The sequence below is a fragment of the Miniopterus natalensis genome, chromosome 4, assembly GCF_054644295.1.
Source record: "Miniopterus natalensis isolate mMinNat1 chromosome 4, mMinNat1.hap1, whole genome shotgun sequence".
NCBI classification, from domain to species: Eukaryota; Metazoa; Chordata; class Mammalia; order Chiroptera; family Miniopteridae; genus Miniopterus; species Miniopterus natalensis.
This window is the reverse complement of record NC_142084.1, coordinates 66,949,784-66,976,299: the sequence shown is the minus strand read 5'-3', so window position 1 is coordinate 66,976,299 and position 26,516 is coordinate 66,949,784. Positions and strand designations below refer to the sequence as shown.

At 52.7% G+C, this 26,516-nt stretch overlaps 1 protein-coding gene and 1 pseudogene across 1 annotated transcript; one reads left to right on the top strand and one right to left on the bottom strand.

The window, feature by feature from the left end:
- Window positions 1-2,346: 2,346 nt before the first annotated feature.
- On the bottom strand, window positions 2,347-26,123 carry LOC107533248 (complement C3). Its single transcript, XM_016207849.2, has 41 exons — window positions 26,053-26,123; window positions 25,705-25,912; window positions 25,059-25,233; window positions 24,842-24,912; window positions 24,656-24,744; window positions 24,477-24,559; window positions 24,149-24,236; window positions 23,223-23,325; window positions 23,002-23,122; window positions 22,617-22,732; window positions 21,817-21,957; window positions 21,527-21,736; window positions 21,110-21,319; window positions 20,667-20,828; window positions 20,275-20,404; window positions 19,310-19,387; window positions 17,798-17,995; window positions 17,498-17,609; window positions 17,134-17,222; window positions 16,898-17,037; window positions 16,281-16,487; window positions 15,592-15,643; window positions 15,333-15,419; window positions 14,958-15,161; window positions 13,871-13,946; window positions 13,459-13,627; window positions 11,108-11,203; window positions 10,802-10,955; window positions 9,796-9,968; window positions 9,467-9,625; window positions 8,271-8,330; window positions 7,262-7,352; window positions 5,964-6,009; window positions 4,856-4,943; window positions 4,473-4,559; window positions 4,167-4,272; window positions 3,641-3,730; window positions 3,258-3,344; window positions 3,085-3,174; window positions 2,841-2,979; window positions 2,347-2,479 (listed from the first exon to the last, which is right to left on the bottom strand). The coding sequence occupies exons 1-41, from the start codon at window positions 26,121-26,123 to the stop codon at window positions 2,347-2,349; spliced, it is 4,989 nt and encodes a 1,662-aa protein (XP_016063335.2).
- Window positions 11,312-11,999, top strand: LOC107533212 (cytochrome c pseudogene; annotated as a pseudogene).
- Window positions 26,124-26,516: the final 393 nt, after the last annotated feature.

The following is a 26,516-nucleotide window of genomic DNA, read 5'->3' as shown; positions in this document are numbered from 1 at the left end:
AGCTGATATTCTAATGGAGGCAAGTGATGGGAAGACCTACTGAGAGCTGCTGCTGTGAGACAATGGGGCCGGGTGGATGTGTAGACAGCATACAGGGAAGCTATGGTTGCCATTCTTTTCGTTTGTTTGGTTTTTGTTAATCCCTACCCACAAAGCCCGCAGGTGGGTGCCATATCCGAGTCTCCATCAACCTGGCCCCCACCCCATCCAACTTGCAGGCCCACCCAAGTTGTTTCCAGTGGCTTTTCCATACAAATGGTTTGTCTTGGCTCAGGCTTCAGACTTTCCTAAAATCTCTCAAACAAGCAGCATCTGGCAAGCCCTGTACCTTTTGATAACTGGCCCCAGGCCCAGTACTATCCTTAGCTGGCCTTGGTTCACATCTTGACCTCTCCTGGGCACCTCCAAGCCCAGCATAAGTAGCAGCCAGCTGCAGATCACTTTGTACGCATGACGGGTGGCCCAGGGCAGGACACAGGTGGCAGTTAACCTTGGCTTGCACCTCCCAGGAGGCCGTGTTACCAGTGATTTTGGCCACAAAATGGCACCAGTTGTTACTGATGAAGTTGGACCTCCGTTCTTGAGTTTGGCAAAGAAAGAATTCAGAGTCTAGAACTCAAATTATAAGAAAAAGTTTATTCTGAAAGTTACAGCGGTAGTTAAAAGTGAGCCATAGAAGAAATGGGCTAAGGAAACAAGTTACAGAGGCAAAAGAAGGGCCCTTGGAGCTTAGGAAAGTACACTCAAAAAGATCTGAGCGGATGTGCTCTGGGAGTGAGTGAAGGGAGAGAGTGCTGGGTCCTTGTTTTGAGGGTTTTAAAGATTGGAAGTTTAGGGGAGGTCTTAGGTGAGGATCTCAATCAGCTTTATGTTGATGCATCAAAATGAGATTTATTCCCCTGACTTCCTCAGTCCTTAGGTGTGGTTGGCACAAATGGCACTAATTGAATGTTTTAATCTACCTCGAGGAGTAGTGTGATTTAAGCTATTTACCATCTGGTTAGGGAGGAGAAGTGTAAAACATTTACTCTTAAGTGTCCTTGGTTAGGGCTGGAGCGTTAGAACAATGGGAGCCTAGGAGGGCTTTGAGCAGGGGTTGCTGTGACCTGATTTTCTTCTGACTGTTGTGTACATTCTAGCAACTCCACTCCCTCCCCATGGCCTTTTGTCTGGCTCATTGATAATAAGACTAATGAATATTTATTGAACACGGACTATGTGCTAGGCACTCACAACAACTCTCTGAAAGGAGTAATGTTAGAGATGAGGAAACCAAAACACAGAGAGGTGAGCCCCACATCTCCATTCTCCTCCTCAGGTTCTCTGCCATCAAGTCAGTTTCCACCCATCAGCTGAGCTGGGCCTTCTGCCTCAGGACTGGTTAACTCCCCTGCAGCTCAAAACCTTCCATGGCTCCCCGCTGCCCTGGAAATGACCAAGCCCTTTAGCCTGGTATTCAAAGTCCTTTATAAAGTCAGCCTGCCTGGCAGCCTCCTCAGCCCCATCTTTCTCTTCCTCCCTTTCATCTTCAGCCCCTCCTTCATACACCAAGTTCAAGCCATCCTGGATGTCTTGCAGTCCCTCCAGCACTCCTGGGGTGCGTGTCCCTGGGCTGCTGCCTTGGCTTCGCAGGTTCCCCACTCCCACCCCAGTCCAAGTTGATGAAACTCACTCACAACCCCCCCTTGTCTTGTCTTCCCAGTTGCCTGGGGTCACCCATCAAGCTTCCATCAGGACCAGGTGCAGGGTGAGCACCAAATTTATTCATCAATTCATTCATCCATTCATTCACAATAATTTCTTGAGCACCTACTGTATAGCAGTCCCTGATATAGAAACTGGGAATATCACAGTGAGCAAGACAGATACAGCCCTGGTCTTAAGCAGATGACATTGTTGGGAAGGGGAAACACTCATTTAACAAACAAACCAATAGGTACCATACACAATATATTTATAAGTGTTATTGAGGGAGTAAAGCAGAGTAAATATTAAAGCAAGTATCTTTGAGGAGGTGACATTTAAACATCTCTTCCAAATAAGGGTTCAAGCTATGCAGATATCTGGAGGAAGGGTGTACCTGGTAGCGGGGAAGGTCCTGAGGCAGGAGTCAACTTGGGTGTTGGACAGACACAAGAGGCCAGTGTGATTGGAATGAAGTAGGAGAGAGGGAGGAAGCAGGTGCAAGCAGTGCCAGGGCAGGCTGTGCAGGCCCCAGCTGAATGGTGAAACAGGAACAAATGTCTGGAGCTTGGGTGTGATATTCCATGCTCTTTATCTGGGGTTAGGCCCAGTGGCCTGGGCCTGCTTGGAGACAACCCTGAGAGCAGCAGAGGCCTCAGGGTCTCAGGACTTGCAGCCTTGAATGCTCATGTACTCTGAAAATCCCTCCAGCTGCTCCAGCAAATCCTTCTTTTCCACGTCCCCATTCACCGGCCAATGCATGAGGAACGTCTCCTTGCCCAGGACATAGGTGTAACTGTGGGCAAGGGACACAGAAAGGTGAGGAGAGCCTGGTGCCCCAGAGGCATGGAGACTTCCCTGCCTGGCAGCCTCCCAGAGCCTCTAGTCCACTCACCTGGGGATTAAAAAAGTTTCCCCTTCCTCTGACTCTTTACTGCCCTCTGTTGGAAAACCGAGCCTACATCTACATCTGTAATGTCTACGTGGATGGCATTCCCTAGAGCTGTGCAGTGCACAGCCTGCACCTCCATTCAGTGCAGCTCTCAAACCCAAGACTCCTGCTGACAGATGCAGTAGAAATTTTGGTACCAGGGACTGGGCTGTGGTAGGGAAGGGGGCCCGGGCCTGAGTCCCCAGGGCAGGAAGCCCACACGCACTCAGATTTGATTCTCCACAGGTCTGATGTGTGGCCCATGATGAGGTATGTCTCTTGTTCTTGCAGCTCTAGGGAGTCATGGCAGGTGGTGTGGGCGACGAATTTCTTCATGGTGAGTGGCATGGCAGCAATGTCCGTGCCTGGAGGAGAGGAAGCCCAGTGTGCGATCACAGGCCTGCCCCTCCCCCACAGTGCCCCCCCCCCAGTAGGGACCCACCCCCTCTCTTCGGCCACCTGGGACGTACCGCTCTTGATGATGCCTTGGAGCTGCATGTTGTAGTAGATGTAGGGGTTGGAGGCAGAGGCCTCCACGGTCTCCAGCCTGGCCTTGTACACTGGGGAAGGCAGGGCGGGAGGGCTTGTGTTGGTGCCTGGCCAGCAGGTGGGCCTCCTGCTTCCTGCCATACCAGAAACTCACCGAAGTCCACGCCTGCCTCACAGGCCGCCTCCTGGAGCTCCTCCTGCTTCAGCCACCTGCTGTCCTTCATCTGGGTCGGGCACAGTTCTGGAGGGTGAGGGGACCAGCTGCTCTGGCTGCACTGGGGGAGGGGGCTTCCTTCCGTCAGGCCCCCATCCGGCCCCAGGTCTGTGGGTCTGGCCTTTCTCCAGCTTCGCGGTGCTCGCGTGTATGTGTGTCAGTCTGTCTCTGGGTCTACTTTTCTCTCTCGGTCTCTCTCTTTCTACCTTGCTGCCCCTCTCTCTCTGCCTAAACTCAGCCCAGCCGGCACTCAGGAGTGACAAAGGGCGCTCAGGAGGGACCCCAGCCTGGCAGCCCCGGACCGAGTGTCCCCATGACCTCACCCTCAGCACATCTGCAGACGTCTCTGTGGCAGATCTTCCGCAGGTCTGATCGCTCACTGGGAAGGTTGTAGAAGGCGCTGCACCTCCGGGCTGCGAGAGGGGCGCGTGCCTGGGTTTGGCTTGGGCCAGGCTTCGGGGATGGGGTGGGGGGGCTGGGGGCCGCCTGTCTCCGCCCCCAGCGTGTAGGTCCCCTGCAGACCCCTCCCCACCTGGCCCTGCCCAGCCACCCCTCAATAAGCCCCTCCCTTTTGAGGACCCCGCCCCTTCTTGCCCACCCGGCAGGCCACACCTACTTCTTTCCAAACTGGGTCCCAACCCCTGCCAGGGCCCCACCGCTTTGGCCATCCAGGAAGGCCACGGCCCCTGTCACCACACCCTGTAGGTCCCGGCTAGGCCCCGCCCCCATGCCCGGGGTCCTCCCCGCCCCGCCCCGTTCCCCTCCCGTGCCCCGCCCCCGCCCCCTCTGGGCCCCGCCCTGCGCGGGCCCCTCGCGCGGGAGCCGCGTCCCCCCGGCGCCCCGGCTCACAGGGCTCGTAGTAGTCATAGACCGTGACCTGGGCGGCCTGCAGGAACTCCGCCTGCAGCATCCTGTGGACGCGGAAGCCCAGCACCGTGTTTTCCTCGTGGGAGAGCTGGGGAAGGGCGTCCGCACTGAGCTGGCCCGGGCACTGACCGTCGGGCACTGCCCCCGGGGCCGCTCCTAACCGCTGACCACACGCGCGGCCTTCGCTGGGAGGCGCTGCCGCCAGATGGCATGGCCGTCTGGCAACACCGCCCAGGAGAACCTGGCTGACCGGGGTTCTCTGCCCACCAGGATGCTCACAAGCCTCACCTTATCCAGGTAAAGGACAACGGTACTGTCGCTGGATTTCGTCTTGGTCTCGTACTGGAAAGCATACATCTCCACGTCGCTGGTGAGCTGGGCACAGGGTGAAGAGTGCTAGCTAGAGACCCCCAAGGCCCGCAGCCCTAGGAGCTCCAGGCAGTGTGAGGTAATTCTCAGAACTCCTAGTCTTTGTCTAATCAACCTCAGTGTTGGGGAAACTGAGGCACAATTACGGCAAGGATTTGGCTAAGGTCAGGGAGGGAGATAACCAGAAGTGACCAGGGGGCACTGGCAAGGGGTAGATTCTGCCCTGGGACAACACTGGGAGTATGGGCTATTGCCAGGGCACCCTATCCTGCTCAGCAGCGGGCAGGTGGGACCTATATTACCTGTTTGAGGTCATCATGATGTGGGTAAAAGCCGGTGAGCAGGGAAACCTCCATGATGGTCATTGTGGCCTCTCGATCACCCAGGAACCTGGGAATTTCACAGCTCGTCTCTCTTCCTCCAGCCTCCCCTCCCCCCATGCTTCCACTGCCATCATCTCTCCCATGGACCAGTGCAGTAGCCTCCTCCTGGGTCTCCCCATCACTCCTCTGCCCTCAAAAGCATACAGCTTTAACAAACAGGAATCAGATATGTCCCTTCCTTGCCTAACAACCTTTACCAAACACCTTGTCTCACCCTACCACCTCACCTTCTCCCATCCCAGCCCTCATTTGATTGCTCTTAAGTTTCAGTCTCTCTCTTGCCACTGGACCTTTGCACATGTTGTCCTCTCAGCCTGGAACCCTCACTTCTCCCTCTTTACCCTGAAACATCCCTTCACTTTTGCAGTCTCAGCTGATGTATCACTCCCTCTGGTAAGCCTTTTCCAGTCTGCTCGCTGGAGCATTCTCTAACTTGCCCTCCTGTAGCTTCTTGGACCTTTCCTTTGCCACATTGAATCACAGTTGTCACTTTACATTGATTCTGGGTGATTATTTGGTTATTGTCTGTCTCCCCTGGTAAGCTGTCAGCTCCACCAGGCAGGGAGGGGCTGCCTTGCTCACATCTGTGCCCCCAGCTCCTAGAACAGAGCCTGACACTCAGCAGGTGCTCAATGCATGTTTTTATCTGGGAGAGGACATTTGGGAGACAGAGCAAGACTGGACTGGGTGCTGGAGTGTTGAAAGATGATGAAGGGTGAGGAAGAGCCATGGGGCTTGCAGCCAGCTCTGGGTATCTGGGGCATGTTCATTGTCATAGAGCCCACAATCCCAGCACATGGCAGGAGGGGGCTGGATGGTAGACAAGCATGGGAGGGCAGGGTAGGAGGCAGAATGGGGGGTATGCAGGGGAGGGCAGGATGGGAGGTAAGATGAGGGGACAGGCATGAAGAGGCAGGCTTAGCTGGTTCCCACCCTCCAATTAGGACACAGGGAGAGCTGCTAAGGAATCTGGATACCAAGAAGTGAGGCCTTCTTTTCCCCCAATCCAAGATCCTGGTGCCCTGACCTTGTTTCCATCCGGAGTTGAAAGGTCTCTTTCCCTTTTTTATTTTCTGCAGAGAGAAGGCAGAAGTTTAGAGGCTGCTTAACACAGCCTCTGGAGCTAGCTTTCTGGGTTCAAATCTTGACTCTTCTGTGTGACTTAGGGCAAGTTGCTTAACCTCTCTGTGCTTTGGTTTCCTAATCTGATCATAATATTCCCAACCCACTAGGATTGTTGTAAGGATTAGGTGAGTTAATACGAGTAAAGCACTTAACACAGTATCTGATATATGCTTTATAACTGTCAATTATTATTATTATTATTATTATTATTATTATTATTATTACATATCAAGAAATGGGGCCCAAACCAAAGCCTTAAAAGTCCTGGGCCTGGTGAGATTTGTTCCTCCTGCTCCTAGCTCCTAATGGCAGTGTCCTCTCTCCTCCTTCTTGGTCCCCCAGACTGGGAACTCTAGAATCCCACCATTTCTGATCATATCCACAGACCCCAGCATCTTCCACCGGACCAGTGCATTCAGCTCCTCCTTAGTCTCCCAGCTCCTACCCTTGCCCTCTGCTGTCTGTTTCCCTCACAGCCACCAGAGGGAGCCTATGCAAACCCGTGCTAGGTCCTATCCCTCCTCTGCTCAGAAGCCTCTATGGCTTCCACTGCACTCTGTCCAAACACTGAAGTCCTCACCGTGGCTCACAAGCTCCTGCACCATCTGCTTCTGTCACCTCTCCAACTTTTTCTCTTAAAACTGTACCTCTTGCTTCTCTGTAGCCACACTGACCTTCTCGCTGTTCCTCAAACCATGTGAGCTCATTATTGTCTTGGGGCCTTTGCACCTGCTGTTCTGCCTGCCTGGAGAGTTATTCTCTCAAATCCTTCATGGCTCACCCTCCAACTTCTTTCATGTCTCAGCTCAAATGCTACATCCTCAGAGAGTTTCTCCTGGACCTCCTCCAAGTCTGTGTCATTTCTTCCTGCTTTAGTTTATATGATACTTACAGCCAACTGCTATTATGCTAGTTATTTTTAATAATGTAGATTCATTTATGTTATAAATAAACAACAGGAGGAGAGTAATATATTTTTATTGTTGTATCATTGCTTGTCTCTCTCCACTATAGGAGAAGAGGGGATATTTTTCTTGTTTATGCCTATGTTCCCAGGGCTAGGAAACAGGGTGTGGCACATAGTAATTGTTCAATAAATATTTGCTGAATGGCTGAATAAAGCAATAAATGTGTTTATTGAACCATAGCTAAAATAAAAAATAAAAAAGAAGGATTGGGCATCCTCAGGTCCAGGCTTACCTTCCAGGGCACTGTGAAGAGTGGCATTCAGGTGATAGAGGTTGCAAGTGTCCTCCCAGGACTCTGGGGACCTGTGGTACATGGTCAGGACCTGCCAAGGCAGGGAAGGTGTCAGAGCCCATCTGTACCCATTCCCTTTCCTCCTCGGTCCAGTCCTTGCCTGCCCAGGTCTCTGCCTCTGTGGGGAATTCACAGTCAAGTCTGTCCCCCTCAATCCCTGAGTGCAGTGGCCAGGATACCCTATAGAGTCTAGACCAGTTCTGTGTAACAGAATCTTCTGCAATGATGGCAATTGTCTCTGCCTGTCCTGTCCACTAGCCACCTGTGGCTACTGAGCATGTGAAATTTGGCTAGTGTGATTGAGGAAATGAATTTTAAGTTGAGTTTAATTTTAATGAATTTAAATTTAACTGAGTCTCAAGGAGAAGTGTGACATGCCCAAAGTCACACAATGATGGGAATTCAACCATGACTGTATTGCTGGAAACAAGAGAACAGGCTGCCTTAAATTTGGTGCACAAGAGGGCTGTTCTCCTGGGCCCAGGGCATGGGGCTGGAATATGTAATGGAGCTGCTGGCTCAGATATTGGGCAAGGGCGGAGTTAGCCTCTGGGGATTGGGAAACATCCTGGAGGGAGACTCTTCCCTTGGTGGGGCAAGGAAGGAGACACTTCTTCAGGGACTCAGCATGGGAGGGGCAGAGGGGTCCAATGACTGACCTCTGACCTCTACCTCCTTTGACTTTTGACTCAGCAAGTGAACAACATTTCTGACCCTCTATTTCCCCACCTGTTGCATGGGGTCTTTATTTTTACCAACTTCCCGGAGTAGGGGTGCAGTTGAAGTGTCCTTAGCTTGGTTCATAACAAGTAGCAGTGTCCTAAGTAGTAGCTAAATTTTTTTTGCTGATTTTAATCTTGTCTTGGAGCCTAGACTTTCCTCTATCCCCACCAACTAGGGGGATCCTGGGCTCCAGCTAATGATCTCAGAGATGGGACACCCGACCTACCGAGATGGTGCCTCTCCCGCTGCCACTGGCTTTGATCTCCAAGTCATCTTGAGAAGAAAACTGACGGGAAGAGGGAGGAGGATTTGAGGACAGAGGAAGCAGCAAAACATGGCTCAAATGCAGTGGGGGGTGGGGAGGAAAGACGGTTTTACTTTTCCTTCTTGATAGAGCATTTGTGGTGTCCACTCTGTCACAAATCAACTACAACTGCTGACTCAGGCTGTGTCCTAATGTACATCTCTCCAATCTGTCCACTTTGCATTGTCTCCAAAGTTCCCCATGTGTGAAGCCCCCAGAAGACCTTTTCCCTGGTATCTGTGCATCTACTCTTGTTTCTTTCATGTATTCTTCCCTCATGAGCCAGATCAAAATTTTACAAATTCACATCCAATCACATTACCCCAGCTTAAACCTCATTGCTATTCTTGGGAGACTCCTGCCTCATGGCCTTTGCACCTACTGTTTCCTCTGCCTAGATATCCACAAGGCTCACTCTTTTCTTTCCTTAAGGTCTTTGCTCAAATATTATCTTCTTGGTGAGACCTTCCCAGCCCATCCTATCTAAAATGTCAGCTCCTTGATGTTTCCATCTCCCTTCCTGCTTATTTTTTCCTCATAGCTCTTGCACATTTAACACACTACATATTCTACTTATTCGCATCTCTTTATTGTCTGTCTTCTTCACCAAGATATAAAATTCTACAGGGACAGGGATTTTTTTGTCTTGTTAAAGGCCATATTCCCAGTACCTAGAACAATGCCTGGCACACAGTAGTGCTCAATAAAGATGTATCAAATGATTGAAGGTAAGTATCACCTCCTCCATGGAGTAAGGTCATGGACATTACCTTTCTCCATACACCAGCTTATTTTCTCCTTTACATACTTATTTCTTTCCCTTGTTTTAGAAAAGCTTAAAATAGAATATATTTATTTTCTTACTTTCTTTCTTCACTGTAAGTTCCATGAGAGCAGGTACCACAGATCTTTTATAATGTACCCCCACTGCTCAGGAGAATGCTTGGCACACAGCAGGTGCTCAGAAAATGTTTGTAGAATAAATGAATCAATCCATTGGCAGTATAGCCAATGGTGTGAGATAATCTTGGGGAAGGAGATTGGCAGGGACATCATTCTTGGCCTCATACCCCGTGTCACCTTTGTGTGGAATTCTCGTCTGCCACTGAGTGCCTTACCTTTGCTGACCGCTGCTGGTAAGCATTGTCCTGATTGATGACCCACTCCACGTCCAAGGATCTCTTTGGGGTGCTGATCTGGATGCGGAGATCCTGGGCGCCCTCGAAGGGGACAGCTTGGCGGAAGCGGGTGAGGGCCTCGATGGCCACCACCGTGGTCTGAGCGTTGGGATGGGGGCCTCAGATCAGCACCACAGACAGCGCCCCGGGTGCCGAGCCAGCACCACGGACAGCTCCTAGTGGGCAGCCGGTGGCAGCACCTTGGCTCGCCCCACCCGTACCCCTCCCCCGTCCCTGCCCAGCCCCCACCCTTCCGAGGCCGGGGTCACCTGGGTGGACTTGAAGCCTCCTCCCAGCTCCCGCTTCTCCAGCAGCCACTTGGCGATGGCATGCGTCTCGTTATGCAGACCCAGCTGCAGCTTCTGCATCAGCGCATAGGCGGTGGCCTCGATGGTGTACAGGGAGTTCCAGTCCCTGTCCTTTACTGGCCAGTAGTTTTTGTCTAGAAGATGTATGCCCACCTTGTCACCCAAATCTGGGCCCTCCTACCTAAACCTGTCCTCTCCTTGTGTCATCTGGCCCAGCTTTTCTCATCTGCGATTTTATTGAGCACTTACTTTATGTGAAGCTCTGAGGAGGCACACGGACATTGTATTTTCTGAATCACTCTAAGAGAGAGACTCTGACTATTTAGAGATGGGGAAACTGAGTTAGAAAGAAGCTTCTCCAGGTCCTTCTAGCCTCGCTGAAAGGGAGTTCTCCTAACTCCACTCCTCTTGACTGGGGGGTGGAGAGGGTGGAAAGGGGCCTTTGGGGATCAGATAGAGCAGGCCATAGCAGGCAAGCCCCTCTCAACTCCCCACATTTCATGACCTTTCTATCCTTCACCATACCAAGCACTTTCCCGCTTCTGGGCCTTTCATGTGCCATTCCTTGGTCTTCCACAGAGGTGAGCCTTCCCATCTTTCATTTCAGCTGAGGAGGTCCCCTTCTCACAGAGGCCATCCCAGCCCCCCAATCATACTTCTCTTGTCATCTCTCCCACCCATTTTGTATGTCTTTTCTCAGCACTTATCTCAATTTGTAATTCTCTATCCATTTGCCTTCTGCCTGACTCTCCCAGGCATAGTGGGAACTTTGAGGGCAGTGACTATATAAGTCTTATTCACCTCGGCTTCTCAGGGTGTGAGGTCAAGGGATGGCACACCATAGGTGTTCAATAGATGCTAAATGATGAGTCGTGCATTGCTGGATCTGAGGTCACACAGTCTCCCTCCCCCACTCCCATGACTGTGGTTAATACACAAGTTGCTGAAGAAGTGGCCCCACACTCACTACGGCTGGCAAAGCTGTCCAGGCGGTCATTGGCTCGAGGGCTCTTGGTGAGGGCCAGGGCATAGGAGGCTATGGCTACGGCAAAGGTTTTCTGAATGTCAGGGAGGCGTCTCTCCAGGAAGCTGCGGGCTTTCTCCATGCTGGCAATCAAATTCTAGAGAGTCAGAGAGAGGAGGCTAGAGGGAGGATCAGAGGAAAAGGGTCTGGGAGTTAGAAGAGAGAGATGCACTGAGAGGGACATGAGGGTGGGGGTGATCCTTGGGTGCAGAGGATAGGGCAGGATCTGCCCTCCTCTTTGGGTCCTACCGGTATCTTGTCGCTGCACAACTCCTTCCCCTCATCCAGGGCAATCAGAACAAGAGCTGTGAGGGATACATCTGCCTCAGAGCCTCGGTAGCCACCCTGTCGATGCAGAACCACACCCATGACCCCCTTAGCATCTTGGAGACACCTTCCCCCACCTCTCCTGCCTGACCTTGCAAAGCTCCCAGGTGCTCAACTCTGGGCTAAATGATGCTGAAAGCAGGATGGAGGGGGGGGGAGGGAGAGAGAGAGAAAGAGAGGGAGGGAGGGAGGGAGGGAGAATCTTGAGATTTGCCTCTGTGGGATCTGCCTTACTAACAAGAGCTAACAGCCATAGGGAGTGCTGTGCCAAGCTTGCTACACTGTCTCAGAGCATTCTTGCAGCAGCTCCATTTTACTGATAAGAAAACTGAGAGTCAGTTTAGAGAGCAGGATGCTGGGCTTGTAAGTAGGAGCCTCCATGTTGCGTGCAATGTTGAGAAAGGCAAGGAGATTTTTGTTCAGAAGTGTGCCCAGTGCCATACTCTAGGGAAGGGAGGCAAGCATAAGACTGGGCCAAATCTCCCTGTTTTTTTTTTTTGGGGTGAAAGAAAGGTCAGGCCCCTGGATTTTCTTACACAGATGCCAACGAGAACAAAGGCATAACCTGGGGAGAAGCCACACTGATGGAGTATTTGGGGAATCCCAAGAAGTCCATTCCTGGAGCAAAAATGATCTTTGCTGGTATTAAGAAGAGTGCAGAAAGGGCAGACTTGATGGCTTATCTCAAAACAGCTACTAATGAGTAATAGTTGGCCACTGCTTTATTTATTACAAATGTCTCATGACTTTATTATGTAGCAGAGTCAGATCAGGGATGGCTGACAGAACGTTTCTTTGGGGCAGTCCTGAGTTAAATAGTATTGGCTCGTGGTTAAATGAATGTGATCAACATTTTGAACTTTGACGGTCATTTGGGTTCAGCAAGTGTTGTCACTGGTCTCCCCTTCTAAATATATGGCTGGACTTGATTCGAAATGTTCAACTTTTTGCAGAGATGGTGAGTGCCATCTTGAAACCTGCAGGTTGGTTTCATATTTAGATTTATATAACTGGCTGTATGAATATGTTTGAATACTGAGGAAGTCCCTTCCGTCTTAGATCAGCAGGACTCACCTGTGTTTCAACTTGTGCTCATTGGCCTGTTACAGGCAAGGGCTGGCGGTGAGCTGGCCATGTCCACTTTATCTTTTTGGTCCTAACTATGCCAATTTAATGAAAATTCCTGTATCTAAACTGTTGCCTTTTACTTAATGAAAGGCATTTTAGTGTGGTTTATGGATAATATCAAATAAAGAATATTTAAAACTTCTCACATTTTCTAGATGATCTATAAGGTCAGGGTTTGTTACAGCAACCCTAGGAAACTAATACACCCCCACAGCCTCGTTCACAGGCCAATGAAGCCTGTGAGCTCTTGAATCAGGTTATGTCTCTCCCTTGCTCAGAACCCTCTAAGGCTCCCACCTCACTCAGAGGAGAAGTTCAAGTCCTTCCTGCAGGCCTCAAGGCCCTGCACAATCTGTCCCACCATCTTCCTTTCCTTACCTCCCTCTCACCCCTGCTCACTCTGTTCCAGCCACAAAGGCCTCCCTGCTGTTCCTCAAAAGTATTGGGCACAGCCCAGTCTCAGGGACTTTGCACGTGCTGTTCCCTGTGCTTAGAAGACACTTTCCCTAGTTAGTCACGTGACTTGTTCCCTCACCTCCTCAGGTCTTTGTACAAATATCATCTCATGAAACCTTCCAAAATTACACCCACATCACCTCAATTCCCCCCTTTCCTGCATCTTGCCCCATGTCACTTCTAATGTGCCATATCATTGGTGTCTACATTGTGCTTATGGCCTGTCTGCCCCTCACTAGGATGCCTACCCCATGAGGACAGGGATTTTCATCTGTTTTGTTGGCCTGGGGTCCCCAGAACTTACAGGAGCACCTGGCACATTGTAGGTGCCTGATAAAGGTTCATTGGTGGGAAGAGACTCAGATCTATGAGCTCGTGAAAGCTGTGTTTGAAACTCCTCTCTGTAGCACCTTCCTGTACCATGTCAGGCTCTTGCTCACACAGTTCTGACTCCTTAAGCCCTCCCTTCCTCTGAGGGTGCAATCTGACTTTGCTGGGTTCATTCATTCTTCCAGAGTTTTATTCAGCAAACATTTACCAGCTACAACAGATTAACCTGTTTCCCTCCCTGGAAGGACTCACAGTGTAGAAAAAGCAAACCCTAAATAGACTACCTTAAATCCTTACTGAGGCCCTCAGGGGCCTGAAGGCAGGCCGGGGGGTGGGGGGGTGGGGGTGGGAGAGGGTACCTGCATGGATGCCATGATTATGGGGCCCTTTTCCAAGAAGTGCCCGTCCTCCGCCTGCCTCTGGGTGATGATCCACTTGGCAATGTCACAGAGAGAGCTCAGGTTCACCACACTGAAGGTTGTGGTGGTGTAGGCCAGGGCGAAAACTCGGAACACGTAGCTCGTGAGCCTGTGGGGTTGGCAAGGGGTAAGTGATTACTGGGAAGGGCAGCCAAGGGGGTTCTAGGATGGGGCATCCACACTATGCGGCACCTGCACCATGGACCACACTGCTCCTGACTGACCCCTCATTTGTGTGGAGTGCCGCTGGCCCGCACACTGCCCGCCCCGGGACCCCGCAGCGCAGGTGCTCCCGGGCCACCAAGCCCTAGGCTGGCCCCTTGAGCCTCCTCCGGGCCAGCAGTCTCCTTACCAGGTGCTTCCCGGGTTTCCCTTGTGGATGTGGTAGGTGCCGTCTGGGCTCCGGTGGGTCAGCATCCGGGTGTATCCTGGGGAAACAGGTGGAGGCGGTCTTGCCGGGAGAATGAACGTTGGGTGTGGCTGGGAAGTTATCAGGCATAATCTGGAGGGCAGGCTGTGGCTGTGACTTGGGGACTGCATTCCCCCTAAATACAACCTGGAAGAGGGGCTTATAAACTGTATAAAGTGGGAGGGGCAGGGCCCAGACCAAGCGCTCAGAGGGATCATGGAAGGCGAAAGGGAGGAAAGGGGGTACCCTCAGGGGGCACCACCTGGGCATTTTCTTGGGGGCTCTTTTTTGGCTGCAAACTAAGGGTGTCGGTGTGTCTGCGTAGCCTCAATGAGGTCACACCTGGATGTAGTCTGGTGGGGACACCTCTCAGGTGTATTCTGAGCATGGCCGTTTGCCTGTTATCTGAAGGTTACCTGAGGGTTTGCTCTTTGAGTGCAACATCGGGGTGACAGTGTCTGGGTGTCACTGGGGATTATGTTGAGAGCGCCTGAATGGCGAACTGGGGCCTGAGAGTAACTAGGAAGAGGGGGCCAATGCCCAAATTAACTCGAGGCCTCTTGTTGGAATTAGAGGCATTCACCTCTGGTTGTTACCTGCAGGTTTGGGTGTCATCCTGGGAAATGTCAGCATTCAGGTGGAACGGGGAGGGAGGCCACCACCTGGGATTATTCTGGAGTTTTCTGCCTGGGGTTTCCTGGGGTTGGCACTAACTGAGTGTAACCTGGGACAGTGTCTGACTAGAACATACCATGGGGGATTGCTGCGTTGAGGGTAAACCAGGGTGTCTGTTATCAGACTGTAACATGGGAAGGGGGTCTGGGTGAAGGAATAACCTGAGGGGTGAAGGGTCACTGTTGGGGATCACCTGTGGGTTGGTATCAGGTTGTCATCTGGGAGAGGAGTCAGATTTTGGTTGTTATTGTCTGGAAGGACCCCATGGGGCCTCCCCCAAACCTGGGGGTACCCTAGTCACCCTCCCAGGGAGTCCCAGACCCTTATCAAGGTCACAGGAGGGCACCGCTCTCACCGCTGACAATGTTCTGCATCACTTGGTCCCTGTGCTCCACCCCGATTTTGCCCCACTGGCCCGTGGCATCCAGATAGCGGGTCAGGATGATCACAGGTGTCAAGCTGCTTAGCGTCTGCTCAGGGCAGCCAGTCGGGAGCCTCAGCAGCTCATGTGTTTCTCTGGCTGTCAGGCTGCCCAGGATTGTCTCTCCAAGGATGTCACCTGTCAGATGGGCAGGGTCACCTCAGGAATGGCCTACACCATCATGTCTGCCTGATCACTCCTTGGGGGCACTCTCAGCCCCTCCCGCTGCTGTGCCCAGGTGGGCCCTGGAGGAGCCAGCTCCCTTCTCTGCCTTCCCCTCCTCCCAGGAGCCAGTGGTACCCTAAGCACCTTGAACGCTGACAAACACTTCTGCCTCTGTGTTGGGCACCTTGTTCAAAAGGTCTTTTCTTGGCACCAGCTCAGTCTGGGTCTGACCTGAGCAGACACAACCTTCTGTGACAAGCAGGTTCTGGGGCTGGGGAGGTCAGAAGGCCCAGAGCACAGGGGGGGCTCTGACTGCCCACCTGGCCTGAGCCCCTCCTTTAAGACCTCCCTCTGCCCTAGCATGTCCCCAGGGTTCCACATTCCCCTTGCAGACCCCACAAACCTTGTGGGTTCAGGACGATGCTATGGGATATTTTTTCTATCTTCCCCCCTTCCTGTGGGAGGCAAGGGGGAGGCAAGTTAAAAACAACAATAGCAAAAATGACAATCGCAATGACAATAGGAGGAAGCATTGCTCAGCTAGTGAGAGAACATACTCTGGAGCCCTAATATCTGGGCCCAAATCCTAGCTCGTCTGCCTCCTAGCTGTGTGGTCTCAGGCAAATTACTTAACCTCTCTGTGCCTCAGTTGTTTCATCTGTAAAAGAGAGAGAATAGTTTCTACTTCCTAGGGTTGTTCTGAGGGTTCAATGAGTTAATATTCTTAAAGTGCTACATTGTAAGGGCTAAACATGTGCTTGTTAAGAAAATAAAGTATTATTGATGGGTCATGCATGGGTCGTGTGTAATTTTCACAGCTCTCTGATTATTCGTGGGTATGATGATTACCCCCATTCTGTAAATGAGAAAATGGAGCCTGAGAAAAATTAAGTGAGTCGCTCAAGGTCACACAGCCGAGACAAGATTTGAACCCAAGCCTGACTCCAAAGTTGTGAAGTGGGGGCTCTGAGACTGAACTTTCATATTCTTCCTCTCACTTCACTCCCACCTGGGAGGCCTGTTTGTTGGTCCGGGGCCCGCCTGCCCCTCCCATGATCACCCAGGGGAAGCACAGTGTGGGGTGTCCATTACCTGGACCACGAGTGTCTTCTTCACGTGGTCCTGGATGCCATAGCCCACGACCTTGACCTCCACGTCCACTTTGCCTGTCTCAAGTGGGAGAAGCACGAAAGGCACCATCTTGGAGGAGGTGGCGGGTATGACCACCACCTGGCGGGACGGGGCTCCCGGCTTCGATGCGCTGCACAGCGGCTCCTTGTGCGGGAACTCCACGCGGACCTGTGGCAGGGTGGGCGGTTAGGGGGTCCTGAGGCACGGGTGGCCCAGGACCCTAGAGTCATACTCCCCTCGTGCCCCCGTCCTGAGAAGCCTGAGTAGGTGACAGCACAGCAGAGGGTTTGATAGCAAAGACCCCACCTGAGTAGGGTTCAGACACTTTCTGCCTTTTATGTGCTGTGTGATCGCAGAAAGCCCTTTGACCTTTCTGGGCCTCAGTTTCCTCATCTCTGAAGAACAATAATCGCACCCATCTGCTGGGGTTACTGCGAGGCTTAAATAAGAAAATCCCTTAGAAGTTTTTCAAAAAGGCCACCACTCTGCTGGCCCCTTTGAATAATGACACACTCTGTCCCCCTTATAAAACACACTGACAGGTGTTTTGGCAGGAAGGGGAGGGCCGGAGGCTTCACCTTGACCGGGCGGCTCAGGAAATTGTACAGCACAGCTTGGATCTGGACCTGCTCGTTCCTGACCACGGAAAAGGGCAGCTTAAGATCCACGAAGAATGATTTCCTAACTGTCAGCTCAAAGGGTTTCGAGACGCAGAGACCTGGAACCAGGAGGTCACGTTGAAGTTAAGCAGGAGCCCACTGTCCTGGGACTGGACGTTTCCCCGTTCTCTCAGCATTGGGCTTGTGGAGGTCACCTTGTCCAGCCTTGAGGCTGACGGCCACAAACTGCCACGTGGTCATGGAGTCTGGCATGTTCACAAGAATGTTGTGGTGGGAGGTGCTCCTGGAAGTGGCAGGGTGGGGACATCACTGAATTGGTGCTACCTGGACAGAGCCTCTGTCCAGGGGTCCTAATCACTGTGGAGGGCTCGGTGGGTCACCCCATGAGAGGCATCATCACTAGAGGGTCATCATTTTGGGGGAACCACTGGAATCTGTATTCCCGTCCAGGGAGGTTGCTATCATGGCACTATGCTGAGAACTCAGTGTCACCACTGGGGGCACTGGCCATGATCGATGTCCACTGATTCAGATGTTGGCATGGGGAGGTGGTCCTACCGCGATTCACTTTTTGGCAGAGTAAATGTCCTCCAGAGCCAACTTTCTGGGAACAAGGTCCGGACAGGCAGGTCCTCCAGGAAGATGTCCTCGAAGTCCTCCTCTTCATCGGCTGCAGGGGCAGGTGTGGGCTGGGATCTCCTTTGCATCTCTCCCTTGGTCAGCCCAGCAGGCCCTTTAGAATGGTCCTCCCATCCAATTTCCCCATGGCCCCTATGTCCCCCCGTAACCCATCCCATGGCACTCCTTGCCTTTTGGTAGAGGCCCCCAACCCCCTGCTTCCTGCCGTGTCCCCCTCACTTGTTCCCAGAAGCAGCTGATCCTCCCGGTCCTCCCGAGTCAGGGTCTCGGACAGATGGCAGCAACTCAGGAAAGCAGCGACACAGGCTGACCCATGGCGGACATGCCGGGCCCTCTCCTTGCACGACAGCCCCACAGGGTTCTCCTGGAGCCCAGCCTTGCAGCACTTTTGCTCCAGCTCTGTCTTGAACTTGCTCACTGCGGGCCAGAGTCAGAAGGACAAAGAGGGGCTGGGCAAGGTCTGAGGAGGCTGGGAGCAGCCACCTCGATGCGTGTAGACTTGGCCTTGATTTAGCCATAACCCTCGCAGATGCTGGTCCTGGCACTTTGCCTGTGTCTTCCTCCTAAAACTTCACATTGAACCCATATTGGGGGTTCTGATCGGGAAGCTGAGTGACAGAGAGGCCAATTCACTGGCCTAGGGTCACACACCTCACAGCGGCAGAGCTGGGCCCAGGATCCATGCTACTGCTGCTTCCCCTCCCCTCCCCCTCCTTCCTCCCCCTTTTCCTCCCTTTAACAGGGATCGGTGAGGCCATGCCACTCACAAGAGATGCCACTTGGGCTCCCAATTTTCATTATGTATTTTAAAAACATAAAGCTCGCTGTAAGGCATGATGTCAAGTTGAATGCTTCTAAATCAGCAAACCGAAGGAATGCACTTACAGAGAAAATTAGACCCATTGACAAACGTATTGTCCACCATATAACACGGTTAGAACATCTATAGTTAAATAACATAACTGATCATTACCATAAATAAAACAACAGTTCATATTATATACTTCCCCCAGAAGGTTAGCATGATTTTTGATATTGAAATTAGAGTTAGGGTTTTAATCTAGATTTTTACTGGATTTTGCTTTTATTTGGATCCACCAAGTCCTTAGCCCTGCTCAAAGAGACGGAAAACTCTAGCACTCCTGGGATACATGCTCCCCACGCCCACCAGGTGCCTCCGTCTTCCTCGGACTCCAGGCTCAGGGTGGGTGTTACCCGCTGGCACGCAGCACCCGGTCCTCCTCTTGTCTGCATTCCCCCTGTGTCACAGACGCCTGACACCCAAAAGCTGTTTCCCAGACTCTCTCGCTGCTAGAGTTCTGGATGGGATTCGATTCTGCCCCTGAAATGCTCCTGTGAAATAGAAACAGGGGCCACTCCCCCCGCAGCAGTGGTAGCTAATGAGTGGGCCTCAGTCTGTGTGTCTGTTTAATGGGAAAGATTCCACGTTCCACTCTCAAGCCACCAGCCTCATGAGGAGTGTCAGCAGAAGTTTCCTGAGATTTCACGCATTGCAAGACCTGCAGTGGGGTGATCCTGAGTCCCAACAAGCAGCCTTCAAGCTTCCACTCCTATAGCCCAGTCAAACAATTTTGAAAGCACAGAACTCCTACGATTAAATCCCCCCTCCCTGCTTGAAGTACCTAGAATGGTTTCAGTTTTCCGGCTTAGGCCATGATGAATACAGTGGGTTAGGGGGCCAAGAGGGGCACATCCAGCTTTAGCTCTGACCTGCATTCCTCTTGGTCTCCAGGCTCTTCAGGGAGCGGCGGCGGCGGCTGGGAGGGGGGCTCTGGGGGCAGTGCCAGTCTGGGGGTCAGAGGGGAGAATGACAATTTTCAAGGTCATATCAATATCAACACCCCTGATGAAGGTAATTGGGTGCTCGCTGTATGCCCAGTGCTTTATGTGCATCACTTCATTTAACTCTACGGGTACCTCCGGTTCAAGATTCACCCCTGAAAAGTTACGCGGCCTTCAACAAGTCACAAGCTGTCTGGGTGTTTCTTTCCCCAGCTATAATCATAGTTCTACCGATGGGATCACGCATCCAGAAGTACCTAGCACAGGGGCCAGCTTCTAGGAAATAGAAACTCTTACTAATATATCTATTTATCGCTGAAAGAACACACTCCTAGTTGTCCCCAATGTCCATTCTCCTTCCCTCATCTGTGGCAACTAACCCTCCATCTTTATGTCTCACTCAGAATGAAGAGCACGTTTCCCAGCTTCCCTCGCACCTGCCGGGGCCCTGTGACTGAGATCCGGCCAGTGCGACAGAAGCGTCCTCTCATCCCCTTCCCTTCACCCTGCTGCCTGGAATGAGGCTCTGATGAGGCGTCAGCTCCGAATACGACGGCAGGACAAGCTAGAAGGAACCTGAGTCCCAGAATGGCCTCCAGGTGCGTAGAGTGAGAAATAAACTTCTATCTTATTTAAGCTACTATTATCTTTATCTCTGACACACATGGACAAATTGATATCTTAACCAACACAGAGTGACACTTGTATTGTTACCCCCATTTTATGGACAGAGAAATTGAGACTCAGAGAAGAAATGTGACTGGCCCATGGTGACTGTCAAGATCCTGGATTTTAGTCTGTCTGTTTGATGCCAGACCCCGTGTTCTTAACCACTAGACAGTGTTGCCTCCATTCCTGCCACCCTCCTGTCCCCTCCTGTCCCCTGCCTGTACCTGAGCTTGCCAGGGTGTCCATCCCTGTGCTCATCTTCAGGTCCAATCCAGCGTCCTTGAACACGGCAAGCCTGTCTTTCCCACTGCCTGCTGTGCAGCCAATGTCATGCTCCTCCACCACATCCCAGACCTGGGGGTCCAGAGAGGAACCTGCATTTGGAGGCTGTGTGGCCCTCCAGGGAAGGCGCAGCAGTGCGCTGTAATCGCTAGCTCAAGCAACAATTCTCACACTATCTCCCATTTGTTGAGCCCTTACCACCTGCCAGTCTCTATACTGTGCACTAGCTACTTGAATCTTTGCAATCGATGTTGTTCTTTTTACAGTTGAAGAAGCTGAAACTCCAGCTAGAATGTCCAGGCAATATTTTGACCCCAAATCCACATGTTCTCACCTTCTTCTGTGTGAGCTTGTGTTTGCTGTTCAAGACATAGACAGCCTTGTCCACGGCCACCAGCCCCACTGTGGCCTCTGCATCACCTGTCACCTTTATTTCCACCCGATTGTTGGGCTCCAAAGAACTGTAGGATTCTTCACTATTTAAGCCAACCTTCAGCTGAGCCAGGAAAAAGAGATATGTCATCAAAAGGGGCTTATGGGCTTCTCCAAGTCTACTTTCAGGTTCCCTACAACTCTGATGGAGCATTAGGGAACTCCACCAGGCCAATCCCAACTCCACACATTTACTTGCGTCATCTCCACTCCCTAGTCAAGCTTTTAAAGCCACATCTCTTCCTCTTACACTCACCTGCCCCTAGGCTGGGAGCCCTTGAACTTGGACAGACCCTCTCCCAAAATTTCTGATGGCGATGTACAACTTCAAGGAGTTTGGCTCACCGTCCCCATGCATCTGTCATTCACATCGATCCATATGGAATCGGTCACCAGTTCAGGGTCCTGGCCTGTTCCTCTGGGCAGTAAATAAAAGGCCACGATGCGGAAGGAGGGCAGCATCTCTGAAGTCACTTCAATAATGGTTGACGTGTAGACACTCCCATGACTTTTTAACTGATGTTTGGCAGACACAATCTGACCCTTACTCAGGACCTTAAAAATAAGGGAGGCCAAGGATGAGAAAGGTAGGGCCAGCCCACAGGAGAGGTCTTCAGCCCCTTTGCTTCAGTTCCTTGGCCTGAGCCCACCCCGGATGGTTCCCATCTTCATGCCATTGTTCATAGTTCCTCCAACTCAGCTAGCCAAGACTGTTCCAGGGAAAGAATTCCTTGGCTCAAGCCCTGGTCCTCAGTCCCTCACCAGGATGGTGAAGTGAGTGATCTGCTCCTGGGTTGCAGGGTCCTGATGCCTTGTGTTGAGGTTCAGCTGGAGGTTGCCGCCAACTTCTGTGGCAAGCATCTTCACATCGATGTGCAGGAAGTTCCCTGACCCATTCTGAGTTGAGTAAGGCAAGGCCGTCATCCTGGCTGATGCCTGATCCTCTGGCCGAAGATCTGCATCAGTTTGCACCTGGGGAGATGGACGGGCAGCTAACCCTCAATCCTTTCACTTACCACAACCCCACCACTTCTGCCCCATCAGGTTGGTACCAGGATAGGGAGCTGCTCCAGATTTGCATCTGTGTTGATGGTCAGAGTGGCCACCCCATCGTCTGAGGTGTACACTCTGTGATTTTTGCAGCGAACGAGGACTTTGGAAGCTGGGGACCCATCAGGATTGGAGACGAAGACCTGGGGTGGAACATGGGGTGAGAAAAAGGACAGGCCTGGGGGTGGCCTGGCGTGAGAGGTGGGAGCTGTGAACGCGACCTGGATAGGACTGCCTTGTAGAGCTGTGTGTTGTGCACTGAGCAACGCCAGGGATACCATTCATACCAGTCTTTATGAGTGGCACCCCGAAGACGGCTGCAGTGCCCAACCACAGGTGGTGGCCCTGGGTACTGATGCGCCCGTGGGGTGAGGATAGCATGGAATTGGGGGAGGAGAAGGGAAGAGGGGACATGGAGGGCTTGAGGGAAAGCAGAGTAGGACTGATACTAAAGTAATGCCCATCAGACATCTCAAGGTCACCCCAAATGAATGTAGGAGAAAACAGCATGCCTGCTGTGCAACGGTAGGCTCAAGATAAACTCCCGAGTACCAGGTTCCAGCCTGACTGTGACTCCTAAGCCCCCAGAGAGGCGTTGTGGAGCCATCACTGTGCTTTGGGGAGACCTGGGTAAAGACTTGAGGAAACCTTGGGACTAATCTGGGGGGCATGATAGACTCAGCTCTCAGAAAGATGAGTTGTGGGGAGCAGGTGAGTCCAGTGTGGGTTTTTATTTTCTGAATGGGCGTTGTTTGAGGGTGGGGCCCCTGAGTCCTTGGGTGGAGTGAACCCAGACCCTGACCCTAAAATGGAAGGGCATCCCAGGCTTGAAATACTGGGGTGTCCTGATGAACTTGATGTTGTATGGGCTCTGGACGATCTTCACACCTGAGGTCTCGGCCTGGACCATCTCGCCCCCTGTGGAGACAGGAGGAACATGAGGTTTGCGGAGCAGGTTTAATTTCTTGGGTGAGCGGCAGGGCTGCTGGTATGGGGGGCCCATCTTGGTGATGACAAGGAAAGACAGTAACACAATTTCAGCTCCTGCCAGCCCTTCTGGCATTTTCCTATTTCTCTGATGAGGAAACTGAGGCAGGAGTTTGCCTCAGGTCACGTGGGCAGAATGTCTGGGCTGGGAAGGAACACACTGTCCTGAACTCAGCCATGGGCCTGGGTGAAGGTGGCACCTGAGGAGAACACGGTGACGTTGACGAAGATTGAGGCCCCTATGAAGTCCTCTTCTGGGCCTTGGAATGCAGCCATCAACATGTCCTTCTGGAGGGAGATGTGGCCCTGGCCTTTAGAGATCTGCTCTCGGGGCAGGAGAGAGGAAAGGAGATGGTTTCTTGGGGGAAGTGAAGGAGGATTGGGGGCAGGGGAGGCTGGGGAGAGGTCCGGACTTGGTCACCTCCACCCTCTGCAGGGAACTTTGAATGGAAATCCGGCGGGAATCCAACGTCACCCCGAAGATGGCCAGGGCGTGTCCGTCCACCGGCTTGTTGAATATGTACCTGGGGGATAAAGAGCTGTTCCACTGGCTCTGAAGCACCCGCGCAACCCCACGTGGCTGCAGAGATGGCCCATCCATCTCCCAGGGCTGCAATGATGGCTGTGAAACTTTGGGAGGGGCAGAGGTGGCCTCTGGAAACTTCAATGGTTTCATTGCTGACCCACAAAATCCTGGGAGGTGGCAAGTATGTCACATAAGGCCTGTTGGGTTGTAGGTGTGGCTTGTGCAACCTCATGAGATGGTAGAGGTAGCTTGTACAACCATATGGAGCCACACAGAAGTCTGGACAAGCCATGGGGTGGCAGAAGTGGCCTGTGCAGCGTGGCAAAGCTTCAGGAATGATCTGTATAATGTTACGAAGTGGAAGACATGGCCCTGAGAAGCTTAGCTGGACAACATAGCCTATACAACCTCACAGAGCTGTGGGGATGCTCAGCAAATCCCGTAAGGCAGCAAATATGGCGTTTGCAATGTCATAGTTCTGCAGAGATGATCTGGATAATCTCACAAGACGCCGAAGGTGCCTGTGCCACCTGGTGGACCTTCAGAGATGGCCCGAGCCATGAGATGTGGTACACTCCACTGGGTGGACAGGGTGGCCTGTACAATGCCAGAGCCTGAAGGGATGGCCTGCCCAGCCTCACAGGTGGCAGGCGTGCTCTGTACAACCTCATTGGACAATGTGGGTGACCAAGAATATCTCAGGGGTGTCAGAAAGTGCCTTTATTATACCCCAAGTGCTATAGAAGTGGCCTGCTTCTTACTATCCTTCAGTTTCTTGGTGTCCTTGATCCTCTGGCCGGGCTAAGAGTAAGGGCACTCACCAGGCTTGGATTTCCACACTCAGAGCTTCATTACTGAGGTAGAAGAAGGTCTTCTTTGGGATCAGCCGGACCTCAAAAGAAGGAAGCACTGGGTGGGATAAAAGGCAGTGGACATCCTCAGCAATTCACCATCCTCCCCTTCCCCTCCCTGTCTTGCTCCATCCCTGGTGACTCTGGCACACATGGCCCAAGGGCTGGTACACGTGGCCCTGTTCACCAGCACCCAGCTCAGGCCCTGGCACACAGCAGGTGTGCCGCAAGGCCTCCTTTGAGTCTCCAGCCCTGTTTCTGGCGTGTCCCGCCCCACCCCCCCCCACCCCCTGCTCACCATACTCCTTCACTTCAAAAGCTGCTTTGAACTTCTGCTTGGTTGCACTTTGGTAACTGGCTTCAATGCGCCAGGTCCCGAGACTGAGGCACAGAAAGTTGGGAGGGATGGAGACTGAGGAGACCCTCCCTCCCTCCCTCCCTCCCTCCCTCCATCCCTGGGGCTTCCCAGTAGGGCACCTGATGAGCTCTGGGAGGTGGAAGGAGCTTGAGAAGAAACCTTCCTTGGCCAGCAGATCCTGGCTGATCACAGCGATCCCTTCTGGGTTCTGCAGAGACAGGGGGTAGGTGGTTCATGCCCCCAGGCCCCCAGCACCTGATATAACCCCAGAGTCTGGGATCCACCCTGCCAACAAGAGAGGCCACCTTGATGTCCAGAGTGAATGTCCTGGTCACAGGATCCATCTTGTGGTTCACAGTGAACACCCGGTACTGAACTAGAGGAGGGAAGGCTGAGTGTTGGACAGAGTTTGGGGAGGGGGTGAATTCACTCTAATCTTGGGCAGTGCGGAGACCTTGGCACTGGGGGAGGCTGGGGGTGAGAGTCGACATTTGCCTCAGGCCAGGTGCTCAGAGGCTGTACCTATGTGCTCGGGGGTGTAGATGGTCTTGTCTGTCTGGATGAAGATGTAGCCAGCATGGGGGGCCACCAGCACAAGCTTCTCCATGGACGAGGGGGTGGAGGCAGGCGCCCAGGTTGCCCGGATGATGACATACTGCTGCCCTGGTCGTGGGGGGTATACCAGGCTCTCGGGAACCTGGGGAGAGATGCCCACACTCCTCAGGCCCTGCTGGGCTCTCCATCCCTGGGAGCAGAGCCGTGGGCCAGATCTTGGGAGAAGCAACTGAACGGAGGCTCTCTGGCTCTGCTTTTGGGAGCCAGGTGGCCCTGTGTGGCTGTGCAGTTTCCTCCCGCACAGGGACATTCCTCCCAGGGGAGATGTAATCCAGTCCATGCTCAGTTTTCCAGGTCACCAGCAGAGGGCGCCTTTTTATTAATTAGCACAGAGGCATCATATAGGCTAATCGTGGACCTTCTTGGAGCCCAGATTTAAGGGATTTTGGCTTTTTAAATGGACAGAGCATAAGAGGAGCACTAAATATATCCAAGCCCTGCATCTATTCCCTAGTATCTCTTGTGGGAAGTCCCGCTAGAGTCTGCCCCTCTCCACTCTTGCTGCTGGCCCAGAGCCTCCCTTTGTGGCCAGCCATCCTGGCCTGTCACCTACCATCACGGTTGCCTGGTTCATAAAGTGGTTTTCTGGTGAGAGAATGAGCTGGCTTCTGGCCACCTCTGTCTTCTTCATGGGGAAGTCCCACACAGTGAGGTTCACCTTGAGGGTCCCCGTAAGGGGCTGCCTGGAGTCCGAGTGAGCTTGCACGTGGATGTTCTCAGGACTGCCGACCCGCAGGACTCGGGGGGTCACCAGGATGTACCTGCCGGTAGACAAACACAGGCACAGGGGGGCTCCAATGGGGGAGACAACAGCAGAGACAGATGGGGTCCTATGCAGGGAGTCATGAGGAAAACAGATGTGTAGGCAGTTAGAAGGTTCCCCTCGGTTTCCCAGACTCACAGTGGCTCAGCATGGGTGAGGGGGATCCCCAAGAGGAACAGAATCAACCCCAGGGACCAGGGCACGTCCATGGCAGTGGGAGAATGATGTGGGGCCACTGGCCACAGATGCCTGTCCTCTTGTCTGCCCTTGCTCTGGTCTGTTTGCTTTGGCCTGTCCTGGCTTAGTTAATATCTAAACGGATATGGGAGGGGATCCCCATAAACCCAATGGGAGCAGAGCGGGCTGCTCCTCCCTTCTCAGCCAAGCCTCCATTGGGGGGCTGGGGACAGTTGCACTGACCATTGTTCCAGTTCCCGGCTTGGGGGCCTGAGTGGGGGGGTGTCCTTCCCATGAGCCATGAGGCCCTGTTCTGAAGCCCTGCCCTGGCCCAGCAAGAAGCCTAAGCCAGGTGGGTCAGGTCACTGGACTCGGGCTTGGCGGGGATAGGCTGGAAGGGGCAGGAGGAGACAAGCCTGTCCCTG